This window comes from Fukomys damarensis, unplaced genomic scaffold (genome assembly GCF_012274545.1).
Source record: "Fukomys damarensis isolate Sample0158 unplaced genomic scaffold, DMR_v1.0_HiC HiC_scaffold_39, whole genome shotgun sequence".
Lineage (NCBI taxonomy): Eukaryota > Metazoa > Chordata > Mammalia > Rodentia > Bathyergidae > Fukomys > Fukomys damarensis.
The window spans coordinates 89,398,490-89,417,933 of NW_022900951.1; the positions used below are offsets into that span (position 1 = coordinate 89,398,490).

The 19,444-nt window shown below is 37.1% G+C and overlaps 1 protein-coding gene across 8 annotated transcripts in view; it reads right to left on the reverse strand.

Moving 5' to 3' along the window:
* Positions 1 to 19,444, reverse strand: part of Amot (angiomotin) — a 76,233-nt gene that overhangs the window by 26,428 nt on the left and 30,361 nt on the right. For all 8 annotated transcript variants that reach the window (XM_033760312.1, XM_033760313.1, XM_010603096.2 and 5 more), the window contains 3 exons: positions 18,848 to 18,992; positions 17,626 to 17,718; positions 3,062 to 3,207 (listed from right to left, as the gene is read on the reverse strand). In XM_033760312.1, the coding sequence (XP_033616203.1) occupies positions 3,062 to 3,207; positions 17,626 to 17,718; positions 18,848 to 18,992 (384 nt within the window). The remainder of the gene's footprint in view (positions 1 to 3,061; positions 3,208 to 17,625; positions 17,719 to 18,847; positions 18,993 to 19,444) is intronic.

Below are 19,444 nucleotides of genomic sequence, written 5' to 3' on the forward strand. Positions count from 1 at the left end.
ACCAGGTGTGGTCGGTGCATGCCTGCAATCCCAGCACTTGGGGGCTGAGGCAGAAGGATCACTGTGAGTTCGAGACCAGCCTGGGCTACATAGTGAGTTCCAGGTCAGTCTCAACTACATAGTGAGACCCTCAGAAAAAACAACCCCCAACAAAAAAGAAACAGTTTATTTCTCCCTGGGCAAACTCTTGTGAGCCTTTATACACTTTATACATGATGGAAATGATCTACCTTCAGAGTCCAGAAGACATTACATGGCCCCTAAGATTTCCCTGGGTTAGAGAGAGGGCTATAAACCTACTCTCCCAGTCAAAGGCTCCATCTCCTTTAGTAATAGGAAATTCAAGAATTTCCCAACAATTAGACTCCATATGAATGTACAAATTGGATAAATATTTAAAAATTATGAATAATGAGCTTATTTGAGATCTCTAGCCACTAGACATCATTCATTTAATCCCAACCAATATTTAGAGTTTCTTTAAATATAGAAGCTACATCTTTAGGGGAAGCCTCTGGAAAACTAGTAAAAATCTCTGGAACAAGCCAGGCATGGCCGTACAAGCCTGTAATCAAAGCACTCGGGAGGCTGAGGCAAGAGGATAGTTATGAGTTCAAGACTAGCCTAGGCTACATGAGTGAGTTCCAGGTCAGTCTCAACTATGTAGTGAGACCCTGTCTCAAAAAAACAAAAAAAAAGTCTCTAGAACAAATGCCCAGAAAAGCCTCAGAAGTCTGAAGCCAGAAATATTGTTTAGGCAACTGCTTCAGCAAGGGCTGTTCAGTAGGAATATCTTCCTGCACATATATTATTTCCATGATTAACAAGCAATTACCACTGCTTCCTTAGATGCTGCAGACCAAGAAAGATATAATGTTTGTGCCCACTTTTGCCCATTTATTTTCAGTTAGAATGGCACCTTTAACAGAGGGGCAACAGGGCTGTCAATATATCCCAATCTCATAACAGTCTGGAGAAGCTGCTCCCAGTCTTTTGAGAGGCCTAAAGCATAAAGCAATGAAAAGAAGTAGAGGATAGAAAGGATACAGGGGTAGGGGAAGTTGCATAATGGGAACATAGTCACAGCAAAACAGGAGGAGTAAAGTTCTGGTGTTCCTTTACACAGAGGGTGAGTATAGTTAATGATATTATATTATACAATTCAAAATAGCTAGAAGACAGGAATTTGAATGTTCTCATCACAATAAAATGACAAATGTTTGAGATGAATGGACAACCTAAGAATTGTGAGTCAATCAATATGTAATGTATAAAATGTATCAAAAGATCACATTGTGCCCCATAAAGATATACAAGAGTTATCTGTTGATAAAAAATAATTTTAAAAAGAGGCACAGTTGCTAAATCTGAACATGCCCACATTTTCTTTTTGGGAGTTGAACCAAGGCATGATTCAGACTGGGAGACACGCATCAGGGCCTAAGAGTCATAAGATACCAGTTTTATTCCTGGCTCTACCAAAGAATTGCCATGTGACCACCAACAAGCTATTACATCTCAGTTCACCCTTCACTAAAAGAAGACAGTCTTCTCCTGAAATTTGATTCACTCTGGAATTTCCTTACAAAGAAAGGAAAAGGAAGAAAGGGAATATATTACGAAGTGCAGCAAAAGGCTAAAGGGTACGCTATGCTCCTTAGAGCTAGACATAAAGCAAATACAAATCTTCCTCATTTTCCATGGAGTAACTTAGTATATTTCTAAAATAAGTGATAAAGCAAGACATTAACTTGATTTTATAAAACTTAAAGTTAATATTTAAGCACGTCAGGCTAAAGGATATCAGTAATTAGATGACATTATGGCTTGCTAAATATGAAACGATAACCCATCTCCAACAAACAATTCTAATACCCAAAAAAGAAAGCAGAGGAAATTTGTACACCAGAAGATATCCAGAAAATACAGACATTCTTACCATGGGACTGGAGACAGGCAACGAATGAAGGTGGGAAAGATCCCTCACATAAAATAGCCAGAATGCTATTTGGCCCCTAACATTTTAATTTTATATCAGATTTAGAAAACACTCAACGTTTTAAGTGGAGTATATCTTTCCCCTAAAAACAATTCAGATTATCCAGAAGAATTTAGGTATTAAAAATTAACAAAATTGCACTTTGACATCAACATTTGGCTAGAATACACTCATTTGTGGAATTGCAAAGCATCTTATTCGTCAGGTGTATTCCAGTACAGTGACAACTGAGATCCAAGATTTATTAGTGATAATCTAGCAGCAAAGCTCTATTTTCCTAAACAGTTTATTGTTGCAATTGAATAGCATGTACATGAGACTATTCAGATACATATTAATCATGTTTAGTAGTTTGGGAGCCTTTGCATTTGTCAAGGTAAGGCTCCATCCTTGTACATAAGACTATCAAATTCATTCACATCATATAATTACATTGTAAACACTGGTCACCAAACCATAGCAGCTATCTTGACCAGTGAATTGTCTAGACATAAACTGCAAACTATCTCTGGGTCTCATCCTATCCGGGACCTCCCAAGATTGCTTCTATTCTCAAACAAACCTAACAAGTCCAACAACAAAAAGGATAGACATAAAGATGTGTTATTACCTATAAGGGGGCTGACTTCCCACTAAGTGTTAAGAGACAATAATCATTCTAATTTTAAGATCATTGAAAGACTTTAAAAATCTGGAATCATTTTACAGTTTTTCCAAAATAAAGTTTTAAATTTCTGTAAAAACTGGGATCTATCTATCTATCTATCTAGAAAGATAGGGAGTATGTACATAGGAAGAACTACATATAAAGGTGATTAGCTTATTATATGAATGAGCAAATGGAAATTGCCCTTAGACCCAAGTGATATCCTATTCTATAGCAAAACAAAGAAATTTACAGAGAAAAGAAATCAAAATTCATTCACATCAGCACAGCTGTAACTAGAAGCAGAAGACAGTACTGCCTCCTGCCAACTGCCAGTTCACCACAATGGGAAGCTTAGTACCCTTCTTTTCCCAGCTCATCTTCCCTTGGGCTCAAATACCACCAAGAAACTATACCTCTTCTTCCAGCTTCACCACCTTGGCCTGGGCGTTGCTCAAGGCCTGGTCTCGGATTTCAATGTGTCGCCTTTGGTCCTCATTGGTAGAACGGGCAGTGGCCAGCTCTGCTTCCAGCTTCTCCTTCTCTCTCTGGCTTTCTTTATCTGTCAGGACATGAAGTGTCAATACTGCTATCTGGGAGCTTGTTCAAAAGCCATATGTGAGCAAAACTGATAAATCAGACCCAGTATTCCAGTACATAGCTAAAAGAACCATGATATCCAAGAGCTGGACTCTCCTACTTTCTTTACTACTAGCTTACTGTGCAGATTCGGAAAAAGTCACTTTAAAAATTTAATGGCTGTGCATAAGCAATAAAATGTTAGATGCAAAATATCATGAAACTATAAATTTATTACACAAAAAACTGTACACCATACACATGTCAGAAGAGGAAGTAAGCTTGTCTCAATTTTATTCCTTAAATTTTTTCTTGTATTGGCAAAAGAATAGTTGAACCCAGCAACGATTTCCCTTTGTTTCCTTAACACAATGTATTAAATACACCTAAAACGATATTTCATTAAATAGATAAAAATCTCAAATCCCACCCTTACACATTAGCATTATTTTTTGAAATCAAATCTCTTCAAAAACCCTCTCCAGAGAAACCCTAATTCAAGACTACCCCTAACAACTCAGTTTGTCTCAAAATCTGCTTCCTTTAGGAACTCAATATCTCTAAAGAGAGAGTGTGATAAAACTGCAAGGCATGTTATGCTCTTTGGTATTCTTTCCTCTGCAGGATAGACTTTGTGTGGAGGAATTGTCAGCAAGACAAGACAAAGTTAGAGGGAAAAAATATCAAGATCAGAGGAATACAGGCAACCATTTGACCTGAAAAAGACATTCTCTACTTGACATTCTTCTTTTCTGATGACTTCATAGAATAAGACTTATTATAGTTTGAAAGTTTAGATTTTTGAAAAAGTAATACAATATTTCTGTGTGCTTAAATGTGTGTATATTATACACATGTATATATACACACATGTACCTATGTATAATATGTATGTATATTTGTGTATGTCTCTATGACTTCAATGTTGGAGAGCTTAGTGGGCAGATAATAGTCTTTCTGGCTTGGGATCTATAGAGAGCTCAGTTAAGCAGCACCTGTATTATAAAGACTTGGATATAAACAGTTGTAGAAGAAAATACAAGGACGAAATAGTAGTCAAACCTAAAATTCTCAGGAGAATGAAGTAACACTGTCACAAATCAGTATTTGAATAAATTCATACAGATTTAGAAGTCATCCCTAATCAGATTTCATTGTTTAGTATAATCTTATTGTAATCTGCCCTCTTACAGTGCCTCTAACTTGTGCCAGTAATCCCAGCTGATTAGAATATTTGAATATTACACCTGAAGTGATTATCACTGAATCTCAATGATGTGATTCTCAATGATCATTTAAAGATTCCATTGCTAGGTCTTGGGTTTAAAAGTGTATTATTCACATTGGTCCCCAAAGAAGTCAATCCTATTAATTGAATTGTTACATTCAGTGAAGACAAGCAAAGCAATATACATAAAAAGTGAAAACGGTGAATCAGTGAAGAGTCTCATCACATGGGATAAATAAAAGATACTAGAACTGAGTGGTAAAAAGAGCCCCAGAACAAGAGGAAATTAAAACAATCCTGCTGGACATGGTGGTGCACACCTGTAATTCTAGCACTCAGGAGGCTGAGGAAGGAGGACTTCTGTGAGTTCAAGACTAGCCTAGGCTACACAGTGAGTTCAAGATCAGTCTCAATTACATACTGAGACCCTGTCTAAAAAAAAAAAGCAACAAACAATCTGAACAAAACTCTATTCAGATAAAATTGAACAAAACTCTTCAGATAAAATTGAACTGAGCTGGGCATGGAGAAACACACATGTAACCCTAGAACTCAGGAGCCTAAGAAGCTGGTGCTAGTTAGAGGTCAGCCAGGTTACATAATGAGTTCAAAGTCAACTGAACTATATAGCAGGAACCTGTCTCAAAAAAAAATTGAACACCTGGTTGAGATGGCATTTTTTTCCAAGAATATATAATCTGTCAAGATTTGTACTAAGAGATGATATATAAAAATGAGATCGTGATTATCTTTGCAATGAAAAGAGGTTTTAATAAATATCAATCCTGAATATATTCTGGGTAACTTAAATAAGATCAAGATTCTAACCCTGCCCTGAATTACTTTGTTAACTTTGAACACATCAGTAAATCCAACTGCCATGCCTTGATTTCTCTTCTTTTAAAATAGAAAAAGGGAACTTCTAGGCTCTCTTATAGTTTATAAAAAACTTAGAAGTTACCACTCCATCCTAAACAAAAATCAAAATGCTGAACAAACTGAAAAACCACTGACTCTACTTGATTCATCAGAGAAATAAGGATATAGAGCAAACCTCTGTCCGCTAAACTGGAAAGACAGAAATCAGGGATTTAGCTCAGTGGTAGAGTGTCGCCTAGCTAGCAAGTATGAGGTCCTGGATTCAGTTATCAGCACCAGAATATTTTTTTAAAAGCAACAAAACAAACCTGCAAAGACAGACCCGTAGATACAAACAATCACAATTTACCAATTTAGAAAGCTGTGAGTAAGAGCAGTAAACAGCCTCCCTGAGATTCAGAATTCAGACACTGTAATATAACAATTTGGAGAAGAAAAGGAGGGAGGTGGATCCCCTTGAGCCAGGAAAGATCTAAAGGGAGAATTGAAGCCCACAGGGGAAGTGAAGATACAAACCTCAACACAGAAAAAGGAGGTAGCAAACTGTATTTTCTTCTTGACTCCTGGCTCACAAAATGAGGGAGGAGGCTCCCATCTACAAAGATACAGTGAAGTTGGGTGACTCCAGAGGCATCCACAGAGTAGTGGAACAGAGCAGTAGATGCTGTGAGCTACAACAGCTGTTGAGTGACATCATTCCAAGAATCCCATAGAGTCCTTGTCCAGATGCCATTTTAGAGAGGGGCTAACTGAAGCCAGGACTCAGAGCATCTATTGGTTGGCATCCTCTTAGGGCATCCAGGGACTGGGTGAGGGATAACTGTGGGAGACATTCAGGGTCAGGGAGCCAAAATCAGGCCAACAAGAGACACCCAAAATGTTGTAGGCCAAACAACTCCAGCTCCAAGTCCACAACCACAGGCCAGAATCAACCCGAATTTCTGCAGAGTTGAAATCACCAGAATCAGCCCCCGCCATTCCTACTGCAGGCTTTCTGGGATTATAAAGCACCCCACTCTACTCCTACTATAGGCTTACTGCAATCTGCCAGCATGGATCTGGGCTCTGTCTGTTTCTTTTGTCTATCAGTAACAGTGGAGACACAGCCGGAATTTGACACTATCACAGAACTGTAAAACCCAGAAGATAACCAGAGGCTTAAAATCACTTTTTTAAAATCACAGAGAAATCACTTTTTTTCCTCTTCACTTTTGTTTTTTTTTTGTTTTTCCTTGATTATTTGTTTTTGTTTTTCATGAATGTGAACATTTTTTTACATTCTTTTGTTTAGTACTTCTTTTAAATTTTTCTTCTTTCTTTCCTCCCAGTCTACTTCATCAGTTTCCCAAAGCATGGGTAATCTTCTTTTCTCCTTCAGCCTTGCTTTTAACTCTTTCTCTGCATTATTTTTCTATTATTTATACTTATGCCATTTAAATTTTCTCACCTGAGGGTAAAAACACTATTGAGGAGATATTTACTGTATATAATTTTCTGATTTATTGTAGGTATTGTTATATAACTATAAATCTCCTATGTTTAAAGGTAGTAAATTAACAGTTACAACAGTTTCTGGTTTTTCTAGATTGTACTTTATACTATTCTGGTTACTGATTGCAATACTTCAGACAAAGTGACACAGTTATTGTGATCCATTGTCCTTCCTTGTATGCCAATTCTGAGATGGTCTGGGAATCATAAAAACATACCACAGTCCAATATCAAAGAATTGAGTGCTAGGCCAAATAGGCAGCAACTTCTCATCTCTAGCAAATTAAAAAGGCAGGATCTTGGGATAGACTCAAAAGCTAAAAGCCAGCTACACCAAAAAGACATCTCTGAAAAGTAGTCATTTCCTAAGGAGCTCTCAATACTAGTAATAAAGCTACATGACATAACAATTTATAAGCATCAATGTAGAAAACAAATTTTAAAAAATAGAAAATGAGAATACATGGAAGTAAGGTGCAACCCTAAACCTCCAGGTCACCCATGGCAAATTCAGGGGACAATGAGTTGGAAGAAATCAAAAGCTACCCAGCTGAACTTTCTGAAATGGTAGCACGGGATGGAACAAGGCAGATAAATAAGGCTCTAGAAAATAATCAGAAATAATGGCACACATAACTAAAGACATGACAATAATGAAGGCTATGTTTAGCAAATCTAGAGTAGATACAGATTTTTGATTTTAAAAAAGAAGAGTTTTGGGTTGGAGATTTAGCTCAGTGGATCTGCCACTTGCCTTGCAAGCACAAGGACCAAAATTCGATCTCCAGTACCAAAAAATAAAAATAAAAATTTAAAAGAGGGATTTAGGAAATTGATGGAAAAGTGCTAAAAGAGGAAAGAACTGGATTTCATGAAAGAGATATCTAGGATTTTAAAAATTCTATTGAACATATACACAGCAGAATGAACCAAAGTGAGGACAGAATATCAGATCCACAAGACAGGTTTGTGGTTAGAGATCATCAAATGAAAAATTTATCTGTATTGTTCCAATTTTAGTATATGTACTGCCAAAGCGAGTACCAATAAACTAAAAAAAAAAAAAAATTTCTTAAAAACAGCCAGGGACCATGAAAAATCAATCCAATAGCTGTTAGCTGATGCAAATAACATGAGATTGATTGAAATAGATGAAACATCAGAAGATAGCACAAACCTAACAAACCTGTTCACCAAAGTAATAGCAGAAAAGTTATGAAGCATGGAAAAAGAATTTGACATACAGACAAGTGAGGCATCCAATTAGCCACAATTGGAAAAAACTATACCAACGCATGTAACAGTCAAAATTCCAGAAATAGAATATAAAAACATAATATGAAAGGACCAGGGATTTAGCTCAGTGGTGCCACTGCCTGCCTTGCAAGTGCAAGGTACCAAGTTCAATCCCCGGTACTGCAAATAACAAAACAAAACAAAACAAAAGCACAGAATATTAAAAACTATTAAGAGAAAAGTAACAAAGAAAGATCCATGAGAATCACAAATAGACTTCTCAACACAAACATTTAAGTCAAAAAGAGCTTGAAGTATTTCAAGACCTAAAAGAAAATCCCTAACCCAGAGTGATGTATCCCACAAAACTATCTTTCAAAACTGACGGAAAACTAAGGTACTTCCATGACATAGAACACCTGAAAAATTCATGACCAGCAAACCAGCATGCCAAACAGTTCTGAAAGATATTCTATAAAAAGACAACTATTTCACAAATTCGAATGGAATGAAAACCATCACACAAGTCAAACAGAGGGGAAAGAAAGGGAATTGACAACTTGAAAATAATATGACAGGATAAGTCAATATATATCACTTATAACTGTCAATATAAATGGTCTCAATTCACCAATCAAAAGAAACAAACTGGCAGAATGGATCAAGAAAAAGGTCCAACAATATGCTGTATATAAAAACACATTTCACTCAAAAAGAAATTCACAGACTGAAAGTCAAAGGATGGAAAATAATACTCCATGCAACAGGAACCCATAAAAAAGCATGAGTGACAAAAGCATGAGTGCTATTCCATTTGCAAGCAAAATAGATTTCAAGCCAAGACTGATCAGAAGAGACAAAGAAAGTACTGGTATAACTGGCTTTCTACATGCCAAAGACTAAAACTAGACCCATGTCTCTCACCATTCACTAAAATCAAAATGGATCAAAGGTGTAAATATTAAAACAGTAATACTAAATATGCTGAGTGAATAGGTATTACTCTTGAAGACATAGGTGTAGGCAAAGACTTTATGAACAAAACCTAATTGCAATGGAAATATAAAGAATCAATAACTGGGATCTCATCTTATTAAAAAGGTTTTGCACAGCAAAAAAATAATAACAAACAGAATGAAAAGGCAACCACAGAGTGGGAAAAAATTTTAGCCAGTTGTCCCTTAAACAAAGAACTAACTAGAACATATAAAGAAATTTTAAAAACCGGTGTCCCCCAAATTTAAAGTCACAATACAAAAATGGGTATCTAAGATGCATACACAGTTCTCAGAAAAATAAGTACAAACAGCAAATAAATGTATGAAAAAATGTTCAACATCACTGGTCATTTGAGAGATAGAAATTAAAACAATGCTGAGATTCCATCTCACTCCAGAAATAATGGCCATTATCAAGAAATCAACCAGTAACAAATGCTGACAGGGTTGTGGGGGAAAATGAACCTTTCTCCACTGTTAGTGGGAGTGTGGGAGTGTAGACTGGTGCAACTACTATGGACATCAGTGTGGAGATTCCTCAAAAAATGAGGACTACAGGTCCCATTTGACCCAGCTATTCTCCTTCTAGGCACCTTCCTAAAAGAGTTAAAAACATCATACCACAGTGATATATACCCATGTTTATACCAGCATAATTTGTTAATAGATGCCTATTAACAGATGATTGAATAAAAAAGTTATATTTATATACCATGAGTGCTATTCTGCCATAAAAAAGAATAAATGAGTCAATTATGAAATTGTGTACATGTCCAGCCATAATCTTAAGTGAAATAAATTGGACACATGTAAATATCACATTGTCTCTCTGGTGTAAGAAAATAGAAGTGTAAATAAGAACCAAAATGTATAGCAGATCTTGTGAAATAGGAAGGCATTATTCAAAAGAAAAGAGGAAGTAAAGGGGGGAGGGGAAGGAAGCAAAAAGAAAAAAATGAGAAAAGAATGATAAAATGAAAACAAAGCTTTGTAAATAAGGAGGGGAAGAAGGCTTAAGGAGTGAGAAAGGGGAAAAAAGTGGAATCAAGATATATCATATACAGGTACAAATATCCCATGATGAATGTGATCATTACATATATCTAAATTACACCTATAAATTTTTTAAAAAATGAAAACAATACAATGAACCAGAGTTGGTTCTTTGAAAGGTTAAATAAAATTTAAAAACCTTTATTAAAACTTATCCAAAAAAATGAAAGTTTCAAATCCATGCAATTAAGAATGAAAAAGGTGAAATCACAAAAGATCCTGCAGAAATCCATAAAGCCCACAGTATCTACTTCGACAATCTGTACTCCAATGAGAGGTAAAATACAGAAGAAATAGACAAATTCCTAGATATACATGAATTATCAAAGCTGAATAAAAAGATATAAAAATTCTAAATAATCTAATACCTCCCAATGAAATCTAAGAATTTTAAAACTACAGACAAAGCCCAGGTCCTGAGGAATTCACTGCTAAATTCTACAAGAAATTAGAGAAAATCTAATGCCACTGTGCCTCAAACTCTTTAATGAAATTGAAAGGGAAGCAATATTCCCAGTCATTCCTGGAAGCAAGCATTACTCTGATACTAAAACCAGAGAAATAACCAACCAGAAAAGAGTACTACAGGCAATCTTCCTAATGATTACAGTTGCAAAAGTCCTCAATAAGATACTGGCAAGCAGAATGCAACAAATAATCAAGAAGATCATATACCCTAAACAAGTAGGATTCATATAAGGGATGCAGAGATGGTTCAACATATGCAAATCAATAAATGCGATATAATCCATTAACAGAACTAAGGACAAGCCACATGATAATCTCAATAGGCACAGAAAAATCATGTGGCATACTCCAAAATAAATTAATGATAAAAACTCTATAGCAAATTGGAATAGATGGTCTTTCTCTCAATCTGATAAAAGCCATCTATAATGAACCAATAAGCAACTTCATATTAAATGATCAAAAATTCAAAGCTTTCACTCTAAAATCAGAAGCAAGACAAGGATTCCACTATCATCATTTCTATTCAATATAGTTCTGGAAACATTAGCTAGAGCAATTAGATAACAGAAAGAAATACAAGGAATAAAAATAGGAATAATTTCAATTATCATTATTTGGAGATGACATGATACTCTACAAAGATTACCTAAAAATTCCTAGATTTAATGACCAAATTTAGTAGAGCAGCTAGATATATAGTCAATGTTCAAAAATCAATAGTGTTCCTGTACACAAATAAACTCAATAAGAGAATAGTTAGAGATTAGAGAAACACACCTTTCACAATAGCATCAAGAAAAATGAAATACTTAAGAATCAATCTAATGAAGAAAGTTAAAGATCTTTACATTAAAAACTACAGTACTCTGGGCTGCGGATTTAGCTCAGTGGTTTCGCTGCCTGCCTTGAAAGTACAAGGTCCCAAGTTCAATCCCTGGTACAAAAAACAAAACAAAACAAAACGAAAAAAACAACCCCAAAAACTACAGTACTCTGAAAAAGGAAATTATATCAGAAAATGGAAAGATATCCCTTGCTCTCAGGTAGTTAGAACCAATGAAGTGAAAATAGCCATACTCAAAAAACCGGTATATAGATTTAATATCATCCCAATCAAAATACCAACAACATGCCTCGCAGAATTAGCAAAAACAAGTCAAAAAAAGACCTAAAATACTGAAAGCGGTTCTAGGCAATAAAGACAAGGCAGGGGCACCACAATCCCTGAGTTGAAATTATACTACAAAGCTACTTCAAACATCATGGTACTGGCAAAACAACAGACCTGAGAAGCAATGGAACAGATTATAAAGATGCAGAAACAACTCCAAACACACTCAGCTAACCTATCTTTGAAAAAGATTACAAACACCTTTACTGGAAGAAAGACAGCCTCTTTAATAAATGGTGCTGGAATAACTAGCTCTATATGCACTAAACTAAAATCAAAATGGATCAAAGATCTAAATATTAAAACAAACACTAAATCGGCTGGAAAATATAATAAATAGAACTCTTGAAGACATAGGTGTAGGCAAAGACTTTTTGAACAAAACCCTGATCACATAGGAAATATCACAAAGAATCAACAACAGGGATCATATATTAAAAAGGTTTTGCATAGCAAAAGAAACCAGCAACAGAGTGAAAAGGTAGCCCAAAGAGTAGGAAACAAATTTTATCAGCTGTTCCTCAGACAAAGAACTAATATCTAGAATATATAAAGAACTCAAAAAAATCAGACCCCTGAAATTTGAAGACCCAATTCAAAAATGGGCATCTGAAATCAATAGACACGTCTCAGGTTAATAAGTAGAAATATCAAATAAAGGTATAAAAAATGTTCAACATCACTGGTCATTCAAGAGATATAAATTAATACAACACTGAGATTTCATCTCACTCCAGAAAGAATGACCATCAAGAAATCAAGCAATAACTAATATTGGCAAGGCTATGGGGAGAAAGGAATCCTTCTCCACTTTGGGTGGAATTGCAAACTGGTACAACCAATATGGAAATCCTTATGAAGATCGCTCAAAAAACTAAAACAACATTCCAGTCGTCCCAGCTATGCCCTTTCTCAGTATCTTCCCAAAAGAGTCAAAAGCATCATACCACAGTGATATATGCATATCCATGTTTATAGCAGCATAATTTGTAATAAGTATATCTTGAAAACAGCCCAGATGCCCATCACCCAATGAATGAATAAAGAGTACGTGGGTTTTTAATAGAATACAGTACTACTCTACCATAAAGAAAGACAAACTTGAGACATTTTTAGGTTACTGAATGCACCTTGACATCATATTTTTAAGTTTAATAAATCAGACTTACATATTTTCATATCACATTGTTACTCTTGTGTGAGAAACTGGAAAGGTAAATAAGAATCAAAAGGGATGAAAGATATTGGGAAATAGGAAAAAAATGTTCAAAGGAGAAGGGGAACAAGGTAAGGGGGTAGGGGAAGGGAAGGAAGAGAAAATAAAAAAATAAAGAGAGAACAGAAACACAAAAATTGAAACAAAGCATTGCAAATAAGAAGGGAAAAAATGTTAAAGGGAGGGGGGAAAAAGAAGAATGAAGATATATTATGTAGAGTTATAAATCCCCTGTGATGAATGTGATCATTATGTATATCAAAAGAATACCAATAAAATAAATTTTAAAAAAAGAAATCCACGAGCAAAAACTTCAGCAGAACTGCTAAAAGGGTAGGAAATCCTAAACCGTGGTCGATGAATTGAGAACTCAAAAGGCACCCCAGTCATAATGAAGCTTCCACCATTTTTTAAGGTTTTGTTTTTTTTACCTACAGGAGCTTGACCAGCCTCTCATAGTTAAGATGAAATACCTTTTTTGTTATTAACAGGGGGAGGGGCAAAGTAACCATTATGAAATATGCCAGTGCATACTGTTCTTAACAAGGCTTACCCTCAAGAGAATTTTTTTTGGAGACAGGCTCTCACTCTTCCTCAGTCTAACACTCTTCCAACTGAGCTATCTCGGCGGCTTGAGAGAGGGTCTCACTCTGTAGTTCAGGCTGGCCTTGAACTCACTGTGTAGCCCAGGCTTGCCTTGAACTCATGGTGATCATCCTTCCTCAGCCTCCCGAGTGCTGGGATTACAGGCATGTGCCAACATGCCTGGCTGTCAAGAGAAATTATTTTACTAGAGCCTAACCTACTGAATGTTTTTCTAGATTATAACTATTCTAGGAGAAGGGAATTATTCAGCTCCAGTTTGCTCAAGCTTTCCACATGACAGAAGGAAATGTCCAGCACTAGCCTTCTCTGGGTATCCTATGTGACCTTAAAGTGGGAAGAAAACTGAGAGGCACTTGTGAAATCGATAGACCACAGGTCCATTAATCATAGGACTAGAAAACACTTCCCTCCCCCCTATAACTTACTGCCACACCAGAAAGGAGTACCATTCTCAGAACCTCCATACAAGGCATGTGACATTCAAATACCTGTATACCACAGCTCCTCTTAGCCTGTGCATCATGTCAGACATCCAACAACAACAACCACAACAACAACAACAACAACAAATGACAAGGCATGCTAAAAGGTAAAACACAAAGTTTGAAAAGACAGAGAAAGCCACCAGAATCAGACTAAGGATGCTGGAATTATCACATCATGAATTTAAAACAACTCCAACTGATATGTTAAGGCCTTTAATGAAGAAGCAGACAGCACCCAAAAATAGATGAGCAATATAAATAGAAAAGATGCAAATTCTAAGAATTAAAACTGCCAGATATTAAAACAGAGGTAACAATACCATCTTATTTAACCACATATTACTTATTAAGAATCAAATGAGATAATGAATTTATAGAAATGAAAAAATATTACAAAGCATAATGAAAACCAAAGGAAGTTACCTCATAAAGAGGATGATCATCATCACCACCATAATTAATGATCAGAGGGAATCTGTAGCTTCAAAATATGCCTTTCCTTTGACTGACGTGTGACATAGTCTTTATACTAGCTTTTAGAATGAGAAGATTGAGACTCGAAAGATAAAATTAGCAACTCTGTGTTTCTGAATCTAGCACTACTACATTATAGCTACTGGTGGGGACCAGAACATGTGGAGTTATGCCCCTTGCCTTCCTAACCAGGCAAACCTCACACGAAAAACTCAAATGTGCAGTTCTGTTTTGGATTTGGAAGTCAAGCAAGCACCATTCTTCTCGAGATTTTGAACCTTAAGGCTATAGGAAAAGCTTCCACAAGGCAGCCTCACTCTCCTTCCCACTGTGACTTTCCATATATCTGTCTGAACAGATATACTTTGGAAAGAAAGGTTTTTGCAAACTATCAAAAGATAAAAGTTCTTCAAACAAACAAAAAAACCTTAATCTTCCGATGTCTCTTTTTAGATAAGTCAGGATGAGATTTTTGATCCCTGGATAGGCAGGGTCAGTGCCTCCTTGTAAACCTGAAACAGCCATAAGTAGACATACTTTGGATTGCCAGCATCCTTTGAGGATAAGGAATCACCTGGGCATGGTATTCAAGCCTATAATCCCAGTCCCCTGGGAGGCTGAGGCAGCAGAATCACAAGTTTGAGCCCAGCCTGAGGCACTTGGTGACTTAGCAAAACCTTCTCTCGAAGTAATAAAAGGATGGGAGGGGGTGTTAGCTCAGTGCAAAATTCCTGGGTTCAATATCTAATATTGGAGGAGGGGAAGCATAAGGGATCAAAATCTCACGGGAACAGGAAATGAGGTAAGATGGAAGAAATAAAGATAAAAAGGAAACAAGGAAAGTGATCATTTTAAAGCTATGCTTTTAGGAAAAATTACACCTTTGGGATACAAACATACAGAGGTTACAGTGCCTTTTTCCATTCCGAAGAACACACTCCAAAAAAGTGTATTTAAAATACAATAAGCTTATAAATCGAGCATGTGCTTTCCTCTCAGACTTCCATCTTCAAGGAAGCAGGACTATTAAGTAGGTAGCATATCCCTAAACATCAAATACATACAAATGGTTCACATTCTAACCTAGCCCACCAAATAGGTGGCCTGTTATATAGTAAGAATACTAATCCTAGGTCACCCATTTTAAGAACACAGAAAAACCCCTAGTCCCAGACCATAATGCAAGTCTCTCTTGAGATCCTGCATTTTATTTTGTGTGTAATTCTTTAATTCTAATAAATGCTCTCATGTCTAATATCGCTCACTGATGCATCCTATAATTCTTTTCTTTGATGTATATTAGTGAAAATACATCCTATTCCATGAATGAGAGAAATGACATTGCCATCTACTCTTCACGGGACATTCTTGAACCCTGAATATTTGTTAGAGGCTTACCACATACCATGTGTTTTACTAATTTTTAGAGCAGACATTCAGGGCAGGTATTCTTCCCTATTTTACATAAGAGGAAACAGACTTGGGGATCATGACTAACTTGCGCAAGGTTCCACAATCGGTAAAGAAAAAGTACAGTCCATACTTAAGCCCAATGTATTCTATACACTTTCTACTACACCTGTCAGCCTTCTGGGTTGAGTTGGTTTGGTCTCTGAGCTAGCTGGAGCACACTCCCCACAGAGGCTTTCCAGAAGGGCTTTCTTTCCTCCCACCAAAATTTCTAACGACCAGGGCCCTGTCAAAGTCCAAAGGCAAAAATGGGGGGAGGGGGCAAGAGTCATACTTAGTTCTAGAGCTATTTGATAGTCTTTCACGTTGATATTAATGTGGTTTGATCTAGTAAATTACATTTTATAAACCCATAGCAGAGCTCCTAATACACCTGAAGTATCTCTATACTGAGAAAAGTACAAACTATGAGGTCTAGTGCATGAATCCATATGTTTTGTTTGTTTTGTTTTGTTCTGGAAGGCTGCCACCCCTCTTTCTGCCACCAAACAAGCTTCCAGGGTAACTGTGACACCACAAAAGCAACTTTACAAATCACTCTAGGCACGGATGACACCAGAAAAGCAGCATTCCTTGCTCTAAGACTATTGAAAAAGAAACAAGAGGCTAGGGGAAAAGAGAAAGGAAAATTCTGTTCTGAAACCAGAGCACAACAGAGCAACCCAGGCAGGAAGAAAAATACTTTAAATAAGGATCAAACAACCTTGTAAATGCTGAGTGGAAGCTGCATGGAATGACATGAAAGGGTCATTGGGAGGCCCAGCAAAAATGGAAGAGACTGACAAGTGCCTACCAAGTATGAAAGCAGGAACCACAAAGAGGCGGCTGGGAGTGTGAGAAACCAAATTCAGACATCTGCAGAAATGAGGGCAGTTCTTCTGTTTCCCCCCAATTTATTCTCCCTGTGGACTCAATCCACTATGAAATTTTTATTGCTGCTTTTACTACAGCAATTGGAAAGAATTAGACATTGTCTAGCTGGGTAGAGTCCATTAGGGACAGATAAAGAAGAGGATTAATTCATTGTCACTATCCTAGGAGTATTTCCAGACAAAATACACTATTGTGAGGAAGACACAGCTCTACCCTACCCCACACCCTCTAGTTCTGCAGCCAGAGTCACTAGTTCAAACCATGGCAGTGCCTTTCCTGTTCAGCTACCTTGCAATCTGCCAATGTGCAATGAAATGATACAATACTAAGTGTTTAACTGCAGGAGCCCTACCTGCATGTTACGTATTCCAAAACCTAATAATCCTGTGTGTTTATCCCATCTGTACCAGAGCCAGCGCATAGAACCTTCTAAGCAAAGCTTTTCTATATTAAGGGAACCCCATGTTCACTAAGGTTACTTCTTTAGTCAGCCGTGCCAATATCAGAGATTCCAAGGAAGTTCTCTGGTTGAATATAGAGAGGGAGGCATTTGATGTCACTAGATGTGGCAAACAACTTTTTTGGCCCAAACAAAAAGAAAGATCACTTCTAATTTCATGCATGCACAAGAAAAAGAAACCCTAGACGACATACACTCTGTACTGATTGTTTCAGAAAACTGGGGAACCTGTTCATATGCCCCACTCCCACCCACACATTCATACCTGTTCCTGAAGCTTTCGGACTTACTTTTTGCAAAAAGCTGAGAGATTGTCTTCCTGGTATCCTCAGACCCCTCATACTCCTTCTCTGCAAGCTGCTTATTGGCAGTCTCTAGACGTTCTGTGGAATTTGGAGACAATCAACTGAGCCCTAAAAACAAACTTCCAGGCACATGCTGTTTGCTCTCTAATACTGACTTTCAGCAAAACAAGCCTGAATCTTTCTGTTAAACAGGAATGGGTGACAAAGACACAGGTTTGCAGATGGGAATTCCAAAGAAAAACCAGACCATGGCAGGGAAGAAGAGGGTAGGCACCTGACACTTTCACTCCTCACTGCCAAAGTACAAATGAAAAATTCTAAGTATCAATGAAATAACCTATTCCTGAATTTATAAAGCTATCTTTCATCAACCAGGAAAAAAGAACATCACACTTATTATGAAGTCTTTAAAATCATGTAATAGCAAAGCTAGAAACAGATCATGGAAACATATAGTTGAGCTCCAATTTTACAGATAAGATTAGTTGAAACCTGAAGATAGACTATAACATCCCCAATTCAATGTGAAGGTGTTGATAGTTTAAAATAGAAATATTTTTCACCATCTTCAATATTGTCAGATGAAAGTAAAAATGAAAGGCAGGATTGAGCCCTAGAAATAATAGAGGGCACTACTATTTCAGGCTTGCAAAATCCAAAGACACGCCTCTACCAGATGCATAAAGGAAAAAAGTCTACATCCATCGTACGGGTGGGTGGGAGTCCCAGGAAGGATTCTGCCTCATGAACTGACTACAAGGCCAGTCATACATGTCCCTTCAACTTACATTAAGTAAGCTTGAGACCAAAATTGTACACACACACACACACACACACACACACACACACACACACACCCCTAGCCTGGGATAGGTCCTGAAATTTATTAATTGCATCAATGAGTTAGCCAGTCTCAAAGCGCCTGATCCAGTCTTCCTCAGCTCTGTCCCTGTCACCACCTTGCAGCTGTCTGAGAAAATCAAAGATACGCCAATTGATTCCCTCACCTCGCAGATCCCTGTTGAAGTCATGCATCCTCCGAATCTCACCCTCCAGCCCCTAGCCTGGGATAGGTCCTGAAATTTATTAATTGCATCAATGAGTTAGCCAGTCTCAAAGCGCCTGATCCAGTCTTCCTCAGCTCTGTCCCTGTCACCACCTTGCAGCTGTCTGAGAAAATCAAAGATACGCCAATTGATTCCCTCACCTCGCAGATCCCTGTTGAAGTCATGCATCCTCCGAATCTCACCCTCCAGCTTGTTCCTCATGGCTTTTTCCAGGGCCTCTCTTTTGGAGGATGACTTTACTAGGTTTTCATATGCTTCTGAGACTCGCTGGATTTCTGTCTCCACCTTAACATAAAAAGAAAAGATGGTGGTCATGGGAGGAGGCTGATGAGGAAGATGGTCTGAAAGCGAATATACAAAACCCCAGGGATAGTTTCTCCCAGGGCTCACACATGAAGCCAGCCTAGCACTGTCAGCAAAGAAAGATTTCAAGGGAGACTTCCTGAGTTCAACCACAGTTCAGTAAATAATCCATTGTTTCATGAGATTTCTGATATGTGTATGTATCTATACATATAGGTATGTATGCAGTCATACACTGTGTATATGTATAGATATATACATATATACAATTTCTGCCTTCAGAGTAGGTAGCAAGACAGAATACTTCCAAAGGAAAATATACTTCATAAATAGGATTATAAATTACCTTAACTTTTGAAAAAAAATTTAGCTTTGGAAACAATAATAATACATGTGGTATGTGGATATCCTTATTTCGCAGCATCCAAATGTTT